Source organism: Dromaius novaehollandiae, chromosome 5 (genome assembly GCF_036370855.1).
Source record: "Dromaius novaehollandiae isolate bDroNov1 chromosome 5, bDroNov1.hap1, whole genome shotgun sequence".
NCBI classification, from domain to species: Eukaryota; Metazoa; Chordata; class Aves; order Casuariiformes; family Dromaiidae; genus Dromaius; species Dromaius novaehollandiae.
The window spans coordinates 4311685-4330798 of NC_088102.1; the positions used below are offsets into that span (position 1 = coordinate 4311685).

General features: G+C 50.5%; 1 protein-coding gene across 1 annotated transcript; it reads left to right on the forward strand.

Annotated features, from left to right (window-relative positions):
* The first annotated feature begins 28 nt into the window (after positions 1-28).
* GPR137C (G protein-coupled receptor 137C) lies at positions 29-16753 on the forward strand. Its single transcript, XM_026109114.2, has 7 exons — positions 29-631; positions 7841-7884; positions 8656-8884; positions 12084-12233; positions 12800-12922; positions 13061-13176; positions 13821-16753. Exons 1-7 carry the CDS (start codon positions 269-271, stop codon positions 13990-13992), a joined length of 1197 nt encoding a protein of 398 aa, XP_025964899.1. The 5' UTR covers positions 29-268; the 3' UTR covers positions 13993-16753.
* The last annotated feature ends 2361 nt before the right edge of the window (positions 16754-19114 follow it).

The following is a 19114-nucleotide window of genomic DNA, read 5'->3' on the forward strand; positions in this document are numbered from 1 at the left end:
GCGCAGCCAATGGGGAGCGCGCGCTGTCAGGAGCGAGCGCCTCAAATAATCGGGCTCAGCTGATTGTCCCCGGCAGAGAGTTGTTTGGCGGCGGGCGGGCGCGCGGCGCAGCGAGGAGGGCGGGCGCGCGCCGGCGGGCCCGCGCGAGGGGGCTCCCCTTTGTTGCATGGGGGTGTCCAGCCGGGGCTGAGGGGGAGGGGCCGGCGGGCGCGCCCTGCGCGCGGCGACCGTTGGCGGCCGTTGGCGGGCCGTTGGCTCCCGCTGCCCCATGAGCGCGACGGCGGCCCTGGCGGAGGGGGCGGCCCCGGCGGAGGGGGCCGCCGTGCCCTACGCCGTGGAGCTGGGGCTCACCGTGCTCCACACGGCTCTCTACGCCGCCCTCTTCCTCTTCGCCTACCTGCAGCTCTGGCTGCTCCTCTACTACCGGGAGCGGCGGCTGAGCTACCACACGCTCTGCCTCTTCCTCTGCCTGCTCTGGGCAGCCCTCAGGACCACGCTCTTCTCCTTCTACCTGCAGAACTCCCTGCAGGCCCTCCGCCTCCAGCAGCCCTTCGCCCACTGGCTCCTCTACTGCCTGCCCGGCTGCCTGCTCTTCTCCAGCCTCTGCCTCCTCAACCTCTATTTCGCTGAGGTGAGTTTGGGGGAGCCGAGGGCTCCCCTTGCCCCTGCCCTGCTGCGAGCTCGGGGGTGTGCTCCGGAGCCGGGCCGTGAGAGCGGAGGTGTGCCCGGCAGCCGCGCTCGGTGGCCCCGGTGCTCGGAGGTGTGCCCCGAGGGTGGGATGGGGAGGCTCGGAGACGTGCCCTGGTTCTGGGCTTGGGCTGTGTGTGGGGGGGACACCCAGGACCGTGCCCTGGCTCCGGGCTGGGGGTGCGGAGGGGTGCCCTGCACCCGGGCTCGGGGCTGCTGGGGTGCGGAGGGGTGCCTGACTGCAGGCTGGGGTGGGATGGGGGATGCAGAGATGCCCTGAGTCTGGGGGTACCAGAGGCAGAGATGTGCCCTGCCCCAGCTGGGGGCTGCCCCTTGTCACCCCCACGAGGGGCTATGGTGCCGAGGGACCCTCTTGGAGGGGCTGCTTTGCTTATTTTTAAGTTGATTCCCCTTTTCTAAAGAGGACCAGAAAGTGGCAGCAGCAGGGGCTGCTCTGGCCTGGAGTGATGCCAACCATTACGTCACCAGCTAGAGCCTCTTCTGCTATTGTTGCTGCGCTCCCTCCTTCTCTCCATCTCTCCGCTCTGCTGTGAACTGGGCTTGTTGTTCTGCAGCTTGTTGTCAGACAAAAACCCAGCGATCCCTTTTGCCTCCCCAAACAATCGCCTAGGGCTGGAGAGGTGGGCCCCTTTCTAACAAAAAGATCGCTGCTGGGACAGAGCAGAGCTACTTGTTATTGTTGCTGATCTGTATTCCTCTTTCTCTGGGTTTCCTTATCACTTGTTTTGTGATTTTTTTTTTTTATTCTCCTTTCTCTGTTGTTTTTCTTTATCTATTAAAGCCTTAGCTGTCTCCTCCCCTTCCTCCTCTGAATATTTTGTTTCTGCTCCAGTTTCTCATGAACAGCCCTTTGCTTGCTTGCCTTCTAGTTTGGTGACTTGTTTCATAAATAGGCAGCACTTTTCCTTCCAGCTTTGTTGTTGTTGTTCAGATTCTTTGCTCTGCAGCTCTCAGCTGTTCCCTAGCCTCACAAAGGAATCGCTAACACATAGCGAAATCGCTCCGTTGCTCCGATGTGTCATTGATGGGAATTATGATTTCATTTTCCCTAGGACATCAACATTCGCATGATAATGTGAAATTTGGAGCAATTGGGCTGTTCAGCTGTTCTGGTTCTTCCCCCTCCAGCATAAACACCTGGAGGCTGGGGTAAACTGCCTGGTCCAAAAGCTGTCGGTGTTAGATACACTGCCTATCAAGCGGCAGCAAAATAACAAATGCTGCATAGTGTGCATAATCTGTCTTGCCTGTTAAAGCCTGACCTATCAGTTGCTCCAACTAGAAGGTGTTTGTGTCCCTTGAAAGGCAAGCTGAGGAGGGGACCGCAAGTTCTGTTGCAATGAAGTGGCTGGATTTTTGTGTTCTTCTCACTGGACTTGACAGCAGGTTTCCAGAAAAGGCCCCTTTAAAGAAGTATAAAGTAAATTCAAACTGGTTTATAAAGTAAATTCAAACTGGTTTTCAGGCTTCCCTTCCTCCCACAATATCTGTTATGTGCTACTCTCTGCCTGGGTATATCCCTTTTTCTTTTTCCTTCTTGAGGATCTTGAGCCAAGGGATATCCTGCCTGAAGGATCTGGAGTGGGAAGGGATTAAAGTGACTTATGGAAGTGGGTATGCGTACTTACTTACAAAGAAGGGCCTAACATTTGGCTCTCCTGAGGAGGATGGATGTCCAGCACTTCTTGCTGAGAAAGCTGCACTTGTCTGTAGTTGATTTTTGTGGTGTTTGGTGGTGGAGAGCTGAGCCTCTGAGGTTTGGAGGAAGAGTGCAGCTAGGTGGACTAAAAGCCTTTGCTGTTCTTCTGGCTTCTATTCCAATGAAAGAAACGATGCTGAGTAGTGACGTTTGGCCTCTCCTGCTTGACGAACAGTCTGATAAAACTGGCCTATCCTGCCCTTGACAGGAGGCCTCCATGTGTTGGTGGCTAACTGATAAGTCTGGCTTGACTCTGTTCAGTACTTTTCTTACAGCACAGGAGAAGTCATATTAAGTGGGGTTAGGACATAATTAAACAAGAACTGTCACTACCTGGAAAAAAACTACTGTGGACCCACAGCAGCTTTCAGTCTAACTGAAATGGCCCAGGATCTAGAGATGATTGGTGCATTCACTGGTGTGACTTCAAGAATCTGCTATGGATGGTCCATTCATTTTTAATGCTCATGGGCCAATTGCCTGCAACCTTTAGAAGGATGCTAGGCTCTTACTACTCTGGAGGTAGTATCTTGATCTTAGATTTCCTCAGGCACAAGCATAGGCTTGTGTGCTGAAAACCTGGCTTGTCTCTATACATGATTTCTCTTTGTGGAGATACTGAAAAAATGGCATCTGCCTAATGGAAGGAAATGTGGCCTGGGCTATAATATTTGAGCTAATATTACTTATTCTGTGGAGATTCTTGGGCTATGTACAAGTTGAGGATGAAATGGTGCTGAGTGGGGGAAGAGCTTCAGAAAACAACAAACACCCATGGAGAAACAGCATTATATTGCATGCTGTCCTGTTCTGGGAATTAAATTCAGTCTAGTGGAACTGCTTATCATTCTTTCTGTGTGGAGAGGCTGTCCTGTTTCTTTCCCCTCTTGACCCAGGAGATTGCAGGGGGGACATGGAAGCCTAACAAAATGCGTGTGGGATGCTTATTCAGTGAAGATGGTTTCTTCTGTCACTGCCTTATTTCTACCTGGAATACCAGGAGGTGTAATGCCTTCTGGTACGGGGCATTTCTTCCTCTCTACTTTTACTAAGGGTGTTCCAGTTCCTGCTTCTCCAGGTCATTGCCAGGGATGCAATACCCATGACTCCAGCCACAGCAACCTTGATCTTGACCCTCTTAAAGACCTTCTCGAGCATTCTGCACTCTTGTCTCACTTGGGGGTGAGCAACTGTGTGCAGCAATGAGTAAGGGCTTCTGATGGGCTGCTCTGTCAGACTGGTGTGGCCATAACCCTTAACCTGTCTGGGTTTCTTTAAGTGCTCCATCTGATTAGATGACATCAGCCTCTTTCATCCTTTGTTGCACTAATTGCACCGGAGCAGACATGCCTGGAAACAGCATCCAGCCTGGGTGGGAGCTGTTTGTCCTTGCTGCCCAGCTTCCAAGGGTGCAGGCTTCCTGTCCGCTCAGGTGGAGAGCTTGAAAAGTCTCCATCGGTCCTTGCGCCCTTCCACCTTCATCTAGTGGACACCTAGTACATGCTGTGTCCATGCTAGTGCCAGCTGTCCTTCTGAGGCCATGGTAGGGGGTCACTTAAACTTCACACTGTTCTGTTCTGTAGTCAGCGAGTCCTGCGTGCCCCTGAGTTCCCAGATGAACAGATGGCCATGGCAGCAACAAGCTGTTCTAGGAAACTGGGGTACATGCCAGTTGCACCCTGTGTTTGTGATGACATAGGATGATCCCAGCATTAGTGGGGTTGATGAGAGATCTTCCTCACAGATGGTTCCTGACTTTTTCTCTAAGGGGTGGGGGGAAAAACTGAAACACTTTGTGTATAGTCCTGAAACTGCCTGTGCTCTGGTGCCTTGTGCTGAGTTACTGTGGTGAGAGAAGGGATCCATTTTGATGCTCTTGCAACTGAGTGCTGTGCTCATGTCAAGTGAGACTACAGACAGAACATGGCTATCTGCCTGGTATCTGCAGAGGCTGAACTCAACTTCTTTTTGGAGCAAAAGACTTCTGTCCCGCCAGGGAGACTGACTGAAAGGTGTTGTCTATGCAAAAAAGACAGGGACTATGCTTAGAGGTTCTCTGGGGATTTTTGGTTCTCCTGGATCTTCTAGGTCTTGGCTATGAATGGTTATATCAATCAAGCTGAAGTGCTACCCTGGGGCTCAGCGCTGGGAGGACTAGGGACCTGACTTGTACAGGTACTACAACTGATCCTTAGTCATCTCTGGGATATAGGTGTCTTTTTGTTGTCTCTTCTTACTGGCTGTGACACCTCCCAGTACACCTTCTAAGGATGAGTGATTCTTAGCTGATACTCTGGAACATACCCTTAGCAGGTTCACTTTCTGGGGTCAGTGATGTGAGCAAAGAATTTGCTTCTGTAAAATATCTACTTTTGTCACAAAACAAAATCCTCCAGCATCACAGGGAGCCTCCAGGTCTGTAGCTATTCTCAGTCTACCTTTCTTTCCAAGTCTGCTGCTGATATTAAGTGCTCAGAGAACTCATGTCTCCAGAAAGACAGCTGCTGAGTATTGCTTAACTGTCATAAAAGGTTTGCTTAGGGGTAAAAGTGTTCAGTCCTGTTGCTCTGGATTAGCAGAGACCTCTTTGCTTTCAGCAAGCAACTGCATATCATCTGGCGCTGCCCACCCAGCTGAATCAAAGGAACTGCCCAGTTTGCCAGGCTTACTGCTAGCAACTTGGTGCAATGCACTTGCTTGGGGCAGGGGGCTGTGCTGCCTATTTCTGTGAAGGACAGAACTGCTCCAGGCTCTCCACACTGGCTTCCTCAGAGAGCCCTCTACATCAACTGTCTTTGGGCTTGGAAAGCAGTAGAGATAGGCGAGTGCTGAGAGCCTTGCAGTATTGCACCTCTGAGCTCTTAATGTTGAGACAATGTGAACACTACCTGTGTCACCTACTGACCTGGCCTCTGAAGAAAAAAGCTGACCTTCACTAAGTTATGTGCCTGTAACCAAGATGAAACTCTAAACTGAGTAGTGAGCCTGTTCTCTTCCTGAAGTTATGGGACCAAATATCTGGGGACTAGTAAAAGCCCACAGCTGGTGTCATGGTCTCCCTCTGCTTTTCATAGCAACAGTTTGAACAGAAGTCTCAAATCACTGTTGTGCTCTAACTCTGAGACAGCTTTATGTACTTTAGTACCCAGAGCTTGGGGTCATAAGGAAGAATTTTGGCAGTCCATCTTGCATAGGACTACTGCAGCTGCTGAAGCCAGTGTCTTCTGTTAGCCGGTGGCCTTTCCCTGCTCAGCTGAGGGGATGTTCTCACTCGGGGCTATTAGTTGCAATACAACATACCAGGGACTTTCAGCTTGCACTGTGCTTGGGAGGCTGCAGTTGTACCAACTGGATTGCTCTTCTGGGAGTCAGCAGCAGTGCAGACATCTCAGTGTGTTGCATAACTGGGTGCTGAACCAAGAGGTTTCCCAGCTGCCTGTCTTTGTGTGCTTTGACACTCCCAAAGCACTTGAAACTTGAATGTAGCCTATGGGCAGATGTGTGGGGAAGAGGACAAATAATACTCTGAAGTGTGGCCAAACTCCCCTTCCTATGCCCAGGTTTCATCTAACTCAGATGAACTTCAGGGCTCAGTGTGGATCATGCCACCTCATTTTTCCCCCCCTCGTACTACAGGTTAGAGGACTTGTGAGACTGCTTCTGGGGCATGGGGAACTGGATGCCTCCCTCTGCCTCGGTACCATGTCTTGCTCCCTGCTTTTAAGTGTTCTTTCAGTTCTTACCTCAAGCTGAGGAAGAAGACCCAGACAGTAAGAACTGGCTGTAGGAACAGAACTGCTGAAGCTGTCTGAGGTCTGATGTCTGGCATGAGGACTTTCAAGTGCTTGGAATTTTTATGACTGATCAGACAATCCTTCAAATCTTGAAGTGTCTCTGGAAATCCTGCGGCAGGAGCCTGACTTCTGAAGCCTCGAGTACCATTGCTACCTCAGTGCTGAGTGGAAGGTAGGAGCCAAGAGATTCTGTCAGAGGAATAAAAGCTGACCAAGAGTGCCTTGTAAGAGATGAGTGGACCTTCACTGCAGCTGCAGTTTGGAAGCTGACAAGGCTGACCTCTTGGAAGAGTGGTGAAACCAAACCTTTGCACTTGTGCAGTGATCAGGCAGTGGCTTTGCATTGACCCCACAGGTGCATGCCTGCTGGATCTGACTAGCTGGCTGTCTCTACCTCTTCCTAAATTCCTTCAAAGTCTCTGGACTTGGGACACGAGTCTTGTCCAAGATTGAATGTGACCCTCTGATCTGGGATCCTCCCTGATGGGACCTGTACCAGGGTCTGCATGTTTCACAGGACAAAACGGTTCCTGCCGTGGCTGTGCTGAGTCAGTGTATGACAAGAAGCGAACTCTGCTAGCATGCTGCTTGCCTGGTGTTACCATCTACCCTGCTTGTGCTGACCACTGTGAACACCAGCTACCTGTCCCCCTTCAGCAGGATCTCTGTGCTCCTGTATGAGCTGTGACTGAGAGTATGTCTACTCCTTCCTAATCTATCTAGACTTCTTCCTACTAGGAGTCTTGCCACTGTATGCTTTAGCAAGAGCCACCCTCCAGCCCAAGGAGCAGAGGTTTGTCTGCTACTATAGTCTGAGGAGAGGCCTGTGAGCCTTTGCTTTGAAGCACCTGTCCTTCCTATGCAACTGTTCAGCTTGAGTCTCCTAACACCTTGTGTGATGAGGAGATTCACAGGACCCCGATCCACTGTTGGACAAAGCAGTGTTGCTTTGAAGAGCGAAATAGTCTATGAATGACTGTTATCTAGTGCACTAGTGTGTCAAGTGTGCCTCACAACTTGATAGGCTGGGCCTTTGGCTTCTGGAGGGCTTCCTTCCATCTCGGAGTCATTTCTCAGGTCTGTTTGGCCTACATACATCTAAAGGGTGAAAGAGCCAAGAAGTCCAAATGCTTGTTATCCACAGATTTTAGTAAAGCTTGTAGTGGACTGCAGGTCCAAAATTCAATACTAGAGGGCTATTTTAGATCAGCTCTTTGTCTCACTGAAGTACAGCAACTGAAGCAGTCTCTAAAATGGAAATTCAGCTTGACTGCGGTCTTAAAATATGCAGTAAAGAACATTTGGCAAAGTAAATGTAGTTTTGAATACTTAGTGACTGAGTGCTAAACTTGGCTCTTTTCTTGAAGTCCTTAGGTGTGGTATTATTAAAAAACGATGTCACGTGGGATATTACATATGTTCTTTCCTACTGGAACCTACATTCAAAGTCAGCCCTTTCAGAAAAAGGTACCAGTCTCTCTTGCAAGTGGGTAAAATGTAAGATTTGGTGTTAACAGATGATCTATAGTCCTTCAAGTTGCCCAGCTAGATGCTGGCTCTCCTGTTGTACGTATCTTTTCTAAGCTTAAAGGAGAACTGTAGGTCACTTTAAGTAATGCCATGCAAACTTTTCCCCTAGGTCATATTCAAAGTGAAATGTGCAGCTGAATTCAACAAGTACAAGTAAGTGACACTCTCCTAACCTTACCTTCTAAGGCCTCTTAAGGTGGATTAATGCTCTAGTGTTAGGAATGGGAGTTCCAGGCCCTGAAGACTGAATAGAGCTTATGTCATAGCTGTGCTCTGACCAAAAGGTTGGTGCCATGCCTTGGAGCAGGAGTGGGAGCTGGGGCAGGAGGTCAAGGATACAAAGGAAGCTAATGCATGTCTGTACATGTCATGAGCAATCCTGTACTGATGCTGATAGTGAAGTAGATGAACTCTCAAGGTCCTTCTGAGCTGTCCCACCTCCAGCAAAAATCTGCTGGATAAGGCTTGAGCAATAGGTGGGATTTGTGTTTGTGGCCCAAGTGTTCCCCAGCCATTTCCAAGGAAACCCATAATGGAAAATGTAAGCTCCAGTGGCTTTCAATAAAGAAGTTGCAGTGGTGTGATGACTCATAGCTTATTGACTGAAGTTAATGCAGAGCTAGAGCAGCACTTAAAATCTGCAAGATAAGAACCTGACTGTCAGAAGATGAGTCCTGTAACTCATGACTACTTAACACAGCTCATGCTAAATGGGAGCAGCTTAAATAGAAGTACACAGCAGGCTTGGGCTGCCAGCACAACCACTGAAACTTGCCAGAATACCTGATCCTCATAACAAGTAGAGGTCTGGACATGCTGGGAGGTCATCCTGCCTGATGAGACAGGAGGGTGGTGGAGAATGACTCCAGAGTTGTCTGCATAAACTGATGTGAACTCCATTTTTCTCACCTGCCTTTTCTCCAGGGTCCTATTGTACCTGGGTTCTGTATTTACCAGCCTCCTCTTCCTGGTTGTGAACTTAACTTGTGCAATGCTAATCCATGGTGAGGTCCCAGAGAACCAGCTGAGATGGACAGTCCTTGCCCGTGCCCTAGTCAATGATAGCCTCTTCATCCTCTGTGCCATCTCATTGGCTTGCTGCATGTGCAAACTGGGAAAAATGTCTTCAGCAAATGTCTACCTCGAGTCTAAGGTAGGTAAATGCCTTGAACTGTATTGGAACTGTGCAGCTGTCAGTTGGATTCTCAACTGGATCTGTGTGTGCTTAGAGCCACACTGAGCTGTTCTTGCTCAAATACTCCTTGCAACATGGAGGTGGCAACTCTTACTTCTATGTATGGATGGTGTATGCTGCTGCTGTAGAAATGAGGTGGCACTGCTCTATGGCTTGTATATGCTAGAGGATAGCACTTTGCTGATGCAACAGCAGACAGACTTGGGAGCTGTTTATGCTTTTCTTCAGATTTAGAAGTTTAACTTAAGGTTTGGCTGGTGGAGAGGCTTCTTTAAGGAGCAAGAGATGTAGCTTCTGCAGTTTATTGGTGTTAAGTGCAGTAAGGTCTGCAGGGCACTGATAGCTCTGACAGATGTCTAACACAATCCTCTGCAAAGTGGATCCACTAGCAGTCTAGCTTTGGCTGCCTGGCTTGCTTGCACCAGAGATGGTGCTGACCTGTACTGCTTGAGATGAGCCTGTTAGAATGGGAAGAGAAGCTGCTGTAGGACCTTCCCCCAAGGCTGAAGGATGGGTGAGGGTCTGAGCATACCCAGCTCTCTTCTCCAGCAGGTAGTAAAGTGGTTGAGCCATCAACAGCCTCACCTTGGCATGACAGTAGGTTGCAACTAAGTGTACACCTGAGCTGTCCTCTCTTCCTCTGGGAAGCCATGTCATTCCTGTCAAAAGCAATGATTCCAGGGTGGAGACCTGGCCTGGTGAGAAAGGCAGACTGCAGTCTCTTGATCAGCCTGGAAGTATCTCTAGATTAACTTCAGCACCTGATGAATGTAGTCAGGCTCAGGGAAGCCAGCTGCCTGGCTCTGATACTTTGAGCTAGTGCCTCTTCCCAATAGTGCAGCTTCTCACCTTGCATGCCCTGAACCCTCTTTCAGCTGTCAGAAGTTCAGGACTCTGGCCTCCTGTGGAGACCCTTCCTCCAGTGTGCCTTGAAAAAGGTGACTCCAGTGTGAGCTTGGAGGACTGTCCCTGCCTGGCTCAGGCAAGAGGCTGCAAAGCATCCTGAAGGCTGTGGGATGCTTCCTTTTTCCCTTAGGAAGGGGATGAGGAGGGTGACAGGCTGTTTTGCAGCAGACACTGCTACAAAGAGGCTTTGGATCCAAACTGCTGTCTTTCACTGGCTGGAGGCATCTCCTTGCTCATTAGCAGGTCATCTGTAGGACCACTTAAAGTGCTTGCAGTCTACTCCCCTTGCCTTAAAGGGGGCAGCTGGCACTGGCTGGGGTTGAGTGGAAGCTGAGGGGCTGCCAGAGCTATGTTACTGGGATTAAAGCTGAGGGTTTATGTGGGAGAAGTCTGGCCCTCTTGGGAAGCAGAGGGCATCTGCAGTTGCCAAGAATCTAGGGAGTGTGGGCTGTAGGCAGCCGGGGCTGGATGCCTAGCTGGCTCTTCTGACAACTGTCCACAGAAACTACAGATTGCAGCAGGGTGACCTGAAGTGAGACAGAAGCTGTTCAAATCTCTGCTTACATGGGGCAGATCTTCAGCTCTAACTGGCTCTGGACACTAATTAACCTATCAAGTTCAACTAGCAGTGAGTCACTGACACAGTGACTTCCTCTAGTCATGTGCCTGAGGCTGCCTTTAGGGCCTTGCTCTTGTACAACATGTGCTAGAGAAGACGGTTCTTCCCCTGGGTACTCAACCTGACTGGCAAAGGTCTCTTGCGTTCAACTGATGTCTCCCTTCCCTGCCTTGAGGGCATCCCCTGACTTAAAGCACTGTGGAGGAGCTGCAAAAATAGGGTGGGGATGAGTGGAAATGTTACACAAATGTCTGAAAAGGTTGCCCTGTCTGCTGAACTCCAGCTGTGAACCTGGTCACTCTCAAAGCAGCATAGCAAGGCTGGAGGGGGCCCAGTAAGACTGCTACTTTCACCACTGAACGTGGGAAGGTTTTTAGAGCCATTTGAGAAGCAGGCTCTGTTCTTGGACTGCTGCCAGATCCTATGCTATGGTCACTGCCTGCTGGAGACTATTGCTTCACTAGCCTTTCTGCCTCTAATTCTGCTGCCCTGAATACCAAGGACTCAGCCGACAGCACTAGAGCAGGCTGTGGTGTTGTGCTTCAGTGGTGTCACAAGGACTTGTGCATTTTCAAGCTGACTCTTACAAGACTGTATCTTGAGCTCGTTTTCCAAAACTAGGAAAATAGAACTAGTATACCCATAGTTTGAATATATGTGAATAGGTGAATGAGGTGAGGTTCCTGAGCAGATTATCTATTTAAATATGAAGTAAAATCACTGCATCTTTTGTTTGCCTCTTACTGGTTTCCACCATGCAGTGACTTAGTGCCTACCAGTGGCTGTTAAAGCAGCTTCACAGGTGTAGTCAACAAAAATAACACTACTTGAATATCTGTAAGTATCTCTGTGAAGCTCCCATTCCTATGGCCAGTTCTGCAGGAGATGTACACTGATGTTGGGGTATCTCATGGGCAGCTGTCCCTCTGACAGGCTTGCTTCTAGGATGTGGTGGAGAAAGGTCTTTACCAGCAGAAGACAGCTAGCAGAAGGCCGGAGTCCCTCAACATCCAGTCACCCCGTAGCATGATGCTCTGCGTACAACAAAGCCTGCCTTGTCCTACAGCAGCACCAGAGTTCTGATACTGAGTCCTCTTCCTTTTTCTCAAAGCTGTCACCCCAGATATCTAGGCTGCTTTTCTAGACACAGGCTGTGTTCAACATTTGTTGGGGTGCTCAGCTTCTGCAGGGTGAATCAGCTATGTGGGCATCACTGCTGTGGAGTCTTGTGCTTGGTCAGGGCATAGAAACAGCAGGATGACTGACTTAATGGCTGTTGATTGGTCTTCTAGAGGCCACCACAGAAAGGCAATGGGTGGGCTGGCATCTTTCTGGACCACCAGTTTGAAGCTGACTGTTAAAATAACTTTGCTAGGTATGGTCTTTCAGCAAGATCCTGAGAATGACTCTCCCCTGCCTTGAGCCTTTCCTGCTCCCAGGCAGACACTGGCTGCATAGCTCTGCTACTGCAGTGAACTCATCATGTAAGGAATCTCTTAACCAGCTCTGAATATTTTAGCAACAACATACAAATGTTCTAGGTCAGTCTTGTCCGCAGAGCAGCTCATGCATTTGGAAGAAAAAAGCTCTGTAGGAAGATCTGCATTAAAACTGGTTTTCTTTCTGTTCTAGGGAACATCTGTCTGCCAGGCTATTCTTGTGGGATCTGTAGTTGCTCTTCTGTACTCCTCAAGGGCTTGCTATAACCTGGTAGCTGTGGCCATATCTCCAGACAGTGTTCCTGGTCCTTTTAACTATGGCTGGGACAACCTTTCAGACAAGGTAAGCGTCTGTATGGCCTCCAATCCAGAGCGAGTAATGAAGTGAAAGGGGGTTACTCTACCTTCCTGTGAGAGCATGTGTAGGGGAAAGGGGGTTATATGGGGTGTTGGTTTCTCTGTATCCCCAGGTGAGCTGGATTTCTGCCTTCAAAAGCCCTGTTTGTTCTCTCTGCCAGAGCAAGCCTGATTCTTCCTCAATCTGGCTGCTTTCTCAGGAGAGATTCCCTGTTGCTCTCTTAAATTTTAGAGCCTGCCAGCTCTTTTATTGGGGGGAGAGGAGAAAAGTCAACTAGAGCAGAAAAGCAACACTTAAAAAGGCATGGCTGTGTGCAAGGGAGAGCCCTTGGGGTGGGGAGGGAGCTTGCAGTACCCTGCTAGCATACTGAAGGACTACTGTTCCTCCCTGGAAAGAGTAGGAGCCAGATAAGGGTCACTATGCTGGCTCGGATTCCCCCCTTCATAAGGATTTCTCTGCATTCCTGGTTCTCCTGTGCTGTGTCAGTGTTCAGCTGCTGGAGCTCTGGAGCTTTGGCTAGGGGTATTCAGACTTCTAACTTCTGTCCACAGGTGCGTGCGGAAGTGAGCAGTGAAGAATATGTGGTGTTTGGAGTGGTCCTCTTCCTCTGGGAGCTGGTGCCAACGACTTTCGTGGTGCTGTTCTTCCGGGCTCAGAGACTGAGTCAGAACTTGGTAGGCCTGAGCAAGCTGCTATAGCATGAATACCCCTGTGCAGGGAGGAGCTCAAGGGTGTGTGGGATGTGGGGGAAAACTCTTAGGAAGACAACTAGAAATGCCTTGCTACTGGCCTAACTCCTTTCTCTTTGATAGACTCCCGCAGGAATGGTCAATAGTCATAGTTACAGCTCCAGAGCCTACTTCTTTGACAATCCGAGGCGCTATGACAGCGATGATGACTTGTCACGGCTTGGGGCCAGAGAAGGCGGGTAAGCATTGTCCTGGGCATGTGCAAACACAGCTGCTGTTCTGCTGTCCTACATGAAAGCAGAGTTCTTGGCTTCTGCTCTCAAGAAAAATCTTGGCATGAAGGTCAGCTTGGGCAAAGTGAATGGGGCAAGGAGCCTTCTGACTGAGCTTGGTTTTGCTCCCTAGCTCACAGGGCTACTTTTATTAGACGGAAGTGAGCAGCTGAGAAGTGGATATCGTGCTGGGAGCTCACAGGTAGAAGTACACAGTGGCTGCAGACACGAGGCCTCATCTGGGAGGGCAGATCTTGCTAGGGTCCTTCCTTAGCTGGTGAGGGGAGAGGGGCTCTCAAAATGGCCTCCAGAGGGGTGTCTTTACTGGTAAAGCAAAGCAGTGAGGTTAAGTCCTGGGAGGTCTGGGAGGACATGTCCCCTGGAAGCCATCTGGGACAAAGCTCTGCAGAAACACTGGGATGAGGGAGAACGGGCTGGTGTCCTCAGCTAAACTGGAAGGGAAACCTGGCAGGCCCCTCTTTCACTTGCTGCTCAGGGATCTGCTTCTGCAGACTTAGATGCCCTGCTTAGCCATGCAGATTAGCAGCAGTCTCCAAACTAAGAAATTGTCCATCTCTAAGAGTCCATGTTTGGTTCTTGTCTCTTGCCAGCTTGGCCACCCCTCAGTGCTCTGGCTGCTATGGGTCCTTGGCTGGGAATGACAGCTACACAGCGGGTCCCCATCTCAGCGGAACTACTACAGACAGTGCCCCCTTGCTCTTTGCCACAGGCAACTCGGAGTTGAATAATCACCATAGCCCATGCCCTGCACCACAGAACTGAAGAGGCTGGAAGGGCCCTCTCCTCTCCGAAGTGGCATTCATGTATAGGATTGTAATCTGGTTTTCTCTTTCCTCTTCCCCGAAGCATTTAACCCATCGACACAAACATTCCACTACCTGCTGCGGCCGTAAGCAGGACTGAACCTATGGCTGCAGGCAGTAAGAACTGTGACTTTAAGGTACCATGTAGCAAAGTGAAGCTGAACTCTCTGGAAGCTTTTTCTTGGTCTGGTCTTCAAGTTGTTGGCAGCTAAATGCACCAGAGCTTCCTCACTAGAAAAGAAACATCAAATGCATATTTGCACTTTTATCTGCACACTTGGAAGGAATGAATCTTGCTCAGACTGTGTGGTCTGAGACTGTTCTAGTTACTCTTTTAATTGCACATCCATAGCTGGGAGAGGCACTGTCTTCCTGCAATGAGTGGAGCTTCTAGACATATTCCGTGAAGTACTCTGCATTCTGACTCACTTGGGAGTGTGACGCTCTGTTAACTGAGTGTGTTATGGGCAGGGACTCCTGTGACAAATGTTAAGCATACTGTGCCATGTTCACACCCAGCAGGGCTGATGCCTCTGGGCTGAGTGTGGTCTTGCTCTGACTGCTGGTCCTTGTTTCACCTGACTGCTAAACTACCCTGCTGAGGAGTGTGGGTTCAAAGCTGAGCTCAAAGCATACCCATAGCAAAGGCCTGTCACAGCTGAGATCAAGTGCTCCTGCTGGTGTTAAGATCACTAAATTGTAACCAACCCACTAGATTATGGCAAAGGAAGAAGGCTGGCTGGGATTGTAGCAGCTGTCAAGTGTATGAGGGGAAATGTTAGGATTTTGTAGGCTGGCTTCTTCCAGGAAGGCTTAGGGATGGGGCTGGCTTGATATGAGTGTGTATGTAGGAACACATTTGGCCAAAGTGCGTGTAAAACTATGACTGCTCTAACCACTGAGTTGAGAGCTGTCCTGTTCCCTCCCCTTCACCCATGCCCCACCTGTCAGTATTAAACTGCATTTAGCAGATAACCAAGCTTTTTAACCTGAGCAAATGTGAACCAACAGGGTCCCCACTGAGGTGGAGGAGGGCTCTGCTTGTGGAGGCAGCATGTGCTGTGTGAGGGAAATAAAGAAGCTGCAGAAAACTGGTCCCTGGGGTCTGTTCCCCTTCCTCATCTCCATGGCTGTCCCCTCTCATGCCCCTGAGCTGGCCACAGGACCTGGGCTGGAGTCCTGCCACAGTAGCTGTATCAGCAGTGCTTAATGGTGTACACGGGGTTTGAATAGGCTGGGTCACAGTTCAGGAGGATGTTGATTCCAGAGTCGCTTTGTTTCTCTTTAACTAGCCAAAACAAGCAAGTTTAGACCTGGCCCAAAGCTGTGTAGGCTCTTGGAGACTAGACTCTGCATTTAAGACTTCATGTTACTCATGGCTTGTCTCTGTATGAGTCCTATGTACACATGAGCACAGCAGCTTTGGACACATGCTTGGGTGGAGTCACTGGTCCAGGGAGGACAGCTGCTCTGTCTCTGACCTCTTAGTGGAAACTTGAACTGGAACTGCTTAACCTGCCTGGAGCTGCTCCCGCTGTTCAAACAAGCAAGTCTCACACTGAAGGCTTGAATTCAGATCCTCCTGGGGCAAGGACTCGCCTGTGCATGGAGTGGTACTGTGCTGGCCTGGCTTTGTGGGTGGGGGATGCTGGGGGCTGGGTGCTGGAGGGACTTTGAGGCAGCCTCAGTGTCCACAGCTGCATGTGAGAGAACTGGCACGTGCTGGGACAGCTCTGACCTTTTCTCACTCGCTGTCTGCTCACTAGTGTGTCCTTGTCAACATATTAGCCACCTTGCCTCTACTGAGCTAGATGTCACTTGTCACACTGAGACACCACATCCCTCCGCCTGATCCCCTGGTCCTGGGCTGTACATGCTAACCTGCTTCACTCTTGCTGCCCCCCAAAAGGAGCGACTTCTGCTTCTGTTTAGAGACGGCTCTGAGACAATGACTTTCAACGCATCCCTCTTGCTCTTGTACTTGAACCAGAGAGCTCCACCATGACTGCTGTGGCTTTCCCGGCTGCTTTATTTTACACGTTGTAAGAGACCTGTCCTCTTGCCTTGGCTGGGATACAGAAACAGGTTGCCCCATCTCAATCACTGCTTGACTTATGGCAAAGCTAACAAAGGACCTGGACTCCATGCATTGCCCTTCTCCCATAAGTCACCAAAGACAGTAAGTGACGCTAGTGGCCCCTGTTCTTGCTTAAATTCCAAAGCACTAGGAGCACTTTAAGTTTTTCTTGGAGGGAAGGGAGTGTAGTGCAAAAAATAAAAAAATTAAAAATTAAAGGGCTACAGGCTCATTGTTCATATTGCACTGAAGCACATAACAACATGATCTTCCTGGCATTAGGATCACAGGTTGGGGCAGTGAGTCTCGTTGCTAAGTGTACTCATGAGTGACTGGCAAAGTGTTTTGGTTTTATTCATTTGTACGGATGGCCGTTAATTTCAAAACTCTGACAGCTCCTGTTGGAGCTGGTCTTGTGTTTTACTGAAGTAATTTATAGCTGAAAAGTACAATGACTTTTTTAATGCATAGTTGCCTTTCATTAAACTTTCTTTTTTTGGTATGGTTTAACAGTGTTTTGGCTTTGCAGTCAGGCAGCAGCTGGCTGCAACAGGAAGCTGTGGCCAATGAATGTACCTATTTGTTCTTCACTAAACTGTAACCAAGCACTACTATGTTGAAATAAAAAAAAGTTTCTGTGCTACTTTTGGAGGCCTGTCTGAGTTTTGCTCTCGGTGTGACTCAACCCCGCCAGCTCCAGACTTGGTACTGCGGTCCCTCTTCCTTGTCCCTGGCCAGCGGCTTGGCTGGCTATGCCAGCGCAGGATACCTGGGCAATCCGACTGCGCTGCAGAGACATGCCCGGTAACTCATTAAAACTGCCGCCTGACAGGCTCCGAGAGCTGAACTGGATGTGGTTGAGCTCGTTCCTAGCCAGCAACTGGCTGCCATGAACCAGGATGTGGTGGTTGGTGCTGGTGGCACTGCAGCATCCTTGCAACCTGTCCGGGCTTAAATCTGTTGGGTGGCTCCTGCTGTAGAAAGCCCAGGGATGGCTCTTGCAATGGTGGCCTGCAGCTCCCCTCTACAGCTGTGGTTTTCTGGGGCTTGGCTGAGGAGCAGAGCGGCAGAAGAGCTCTGCTTCTGCGCCTGCACACTGTGTGCTTCATGTTCTGCTGTTTTTCCGGGCTCTGTGGCCTGGAGGGAGGTGGTGCTCCCTCTGTGCCCGGCTCGTGCAGTCCCCTCTCTGCTGATTTCTCTTGCTTCCACACACCCAGCTCGCAGGGCACATGGGAGCTACAGCTCGGTTTGGGCTGTTCTGGGTTCCCATCTCAGCACAGGGTGAAATAGGAGCTCCGCCTCTGCGTCACACCGTGCAAACTGCTGGTGGTTTTCTTTTGGGCTCTCGCTGCAGTCCCTTTCTCCAGCTCTGGTCTTTAACCATCCATTCGGCACCCTCTGTGGCACCCAGCTGTGCAGGAGGCGACATCCCAGTTCAGTGTTTCCTTGCAATACCGGCACAGGTTTATCAGCGTGGCCTTGAGCTTGCTGCAAACAGACTGGCTGAGCTGGAGCACACGCTGCCTCTTTCTGCGCAGCAGTACCTGCCTCCACGCTGCATTTTGGAGGCTTTGGGGTGAAAAACAGCATTGGCGGTGAGGCTGCCACACTGCCTCGCTGCACAGGGCTGGGCTGCGGTTGTCGTGCTCCCCGATAGCACTGAGCATGTGTGATCTTGTCCTTTGCCCTTGCTGCGAAGGCCGATGGCGTAATCGGGGCTGGCTCCAGGCCTGCAGGACCAAACTGGCAGCAGAGCCAGGATGTCTCGCCCCTTACTTTGCCAGCGCTAGACGGGCGGCTGCTGCTGCGGGGGGAGGAAGGAGGCTGTGCCCGGCGTGGGGAGGGAAGGGATGTGGCCTCTGCTTTGTCACAGCAGCTCTCTGTCCTACTTCCCCAGCTTCTTGTCCTTGGAGCGGCAAAATTCAACTTCGCTTGAGCCACTGCGCAGCTCTGAGCTGCCTCTGAGGAGCAGCAGCCACACGTCGGGTATGTCCTTTCCCGTTTTAGCCCTGACTGGATACCAGCATGGGACAAGCAGATCCCAAATGAGGGCAAATGGGTTTAACAGGCTGAGGAGGGGGCAGGAAGGCCGAAGGGTCCCAGCACTTGCTGTGTGGGAGAGGCCGTAATTCAGGTCAGTAAGGCAGCTGCTACCCACTTAACAGTCAGGTGAGGGTGGCTGAGGTGAGGCCAACTTCTGGCTCCCCTTGCCCTAAATAAGGAGATGGAGGAATGTGTCTTCACATGTTGGATAGGAGCAAAAAAAAAAAACCCAAAAAAACCAAAAAAACCCACCCTGTTTTCTTGCCTCTCGGGTTCCCTATAGCAAACCAGGGAAGAGATGGCTTTGCTTGCCCTACATTTGCCTCACCCTGTGCACCCACCTTCTTGTTCCCTTTAGAGACCTCATCTTCCATCAGGAAACGCACAGCACGCAGCTAGTTATCACTGCCTTTGTGCTCTTTGCCCTCCTCTCTACCAGAGCTGCCACTACCCTCCTTCCAGAGCTTACGCTGCTGCACCCTCCCTTCAGAAGCTACCTGCCACATCAGCCCCTTCCCCTCGCTCCTCTGCTGTCACCACTCTACACCATGCAGCAAAAGCAGGGAATAAAGTTCAGAAAAGTGGCTTTAGCCACTGCCCCCTGACAGAGAAGAGGCCAAATGCCTGGCAGGCACACGCGGCAGCTGCCCTGGCACCCAGCTGTCCTGACCACTCCCCACCAGGCAGCAGAGGGACCAGTCGTCTTGTTCCTACAGCGTTTTACCCAAGACAAAAGGCTCCTGGCTAACCTCAGAGTGCTGCTGCAAGGTTCATCTTCAGCTGCCTTCAACAACGAGGAAGGTCCCCTGCTCTCGCTGCAGCACTGGCCCGAACCGTCAGCTCAGCTGAGGAACGTGCAGAACAGCATGGGCTGCAAACCAGCCCATCCGACCTGCTGTGTTGACTCATGGTGCTCTGTCCAAGACAACGGTTGTTCCGGGGAACTCCATTTCCTGGAGGA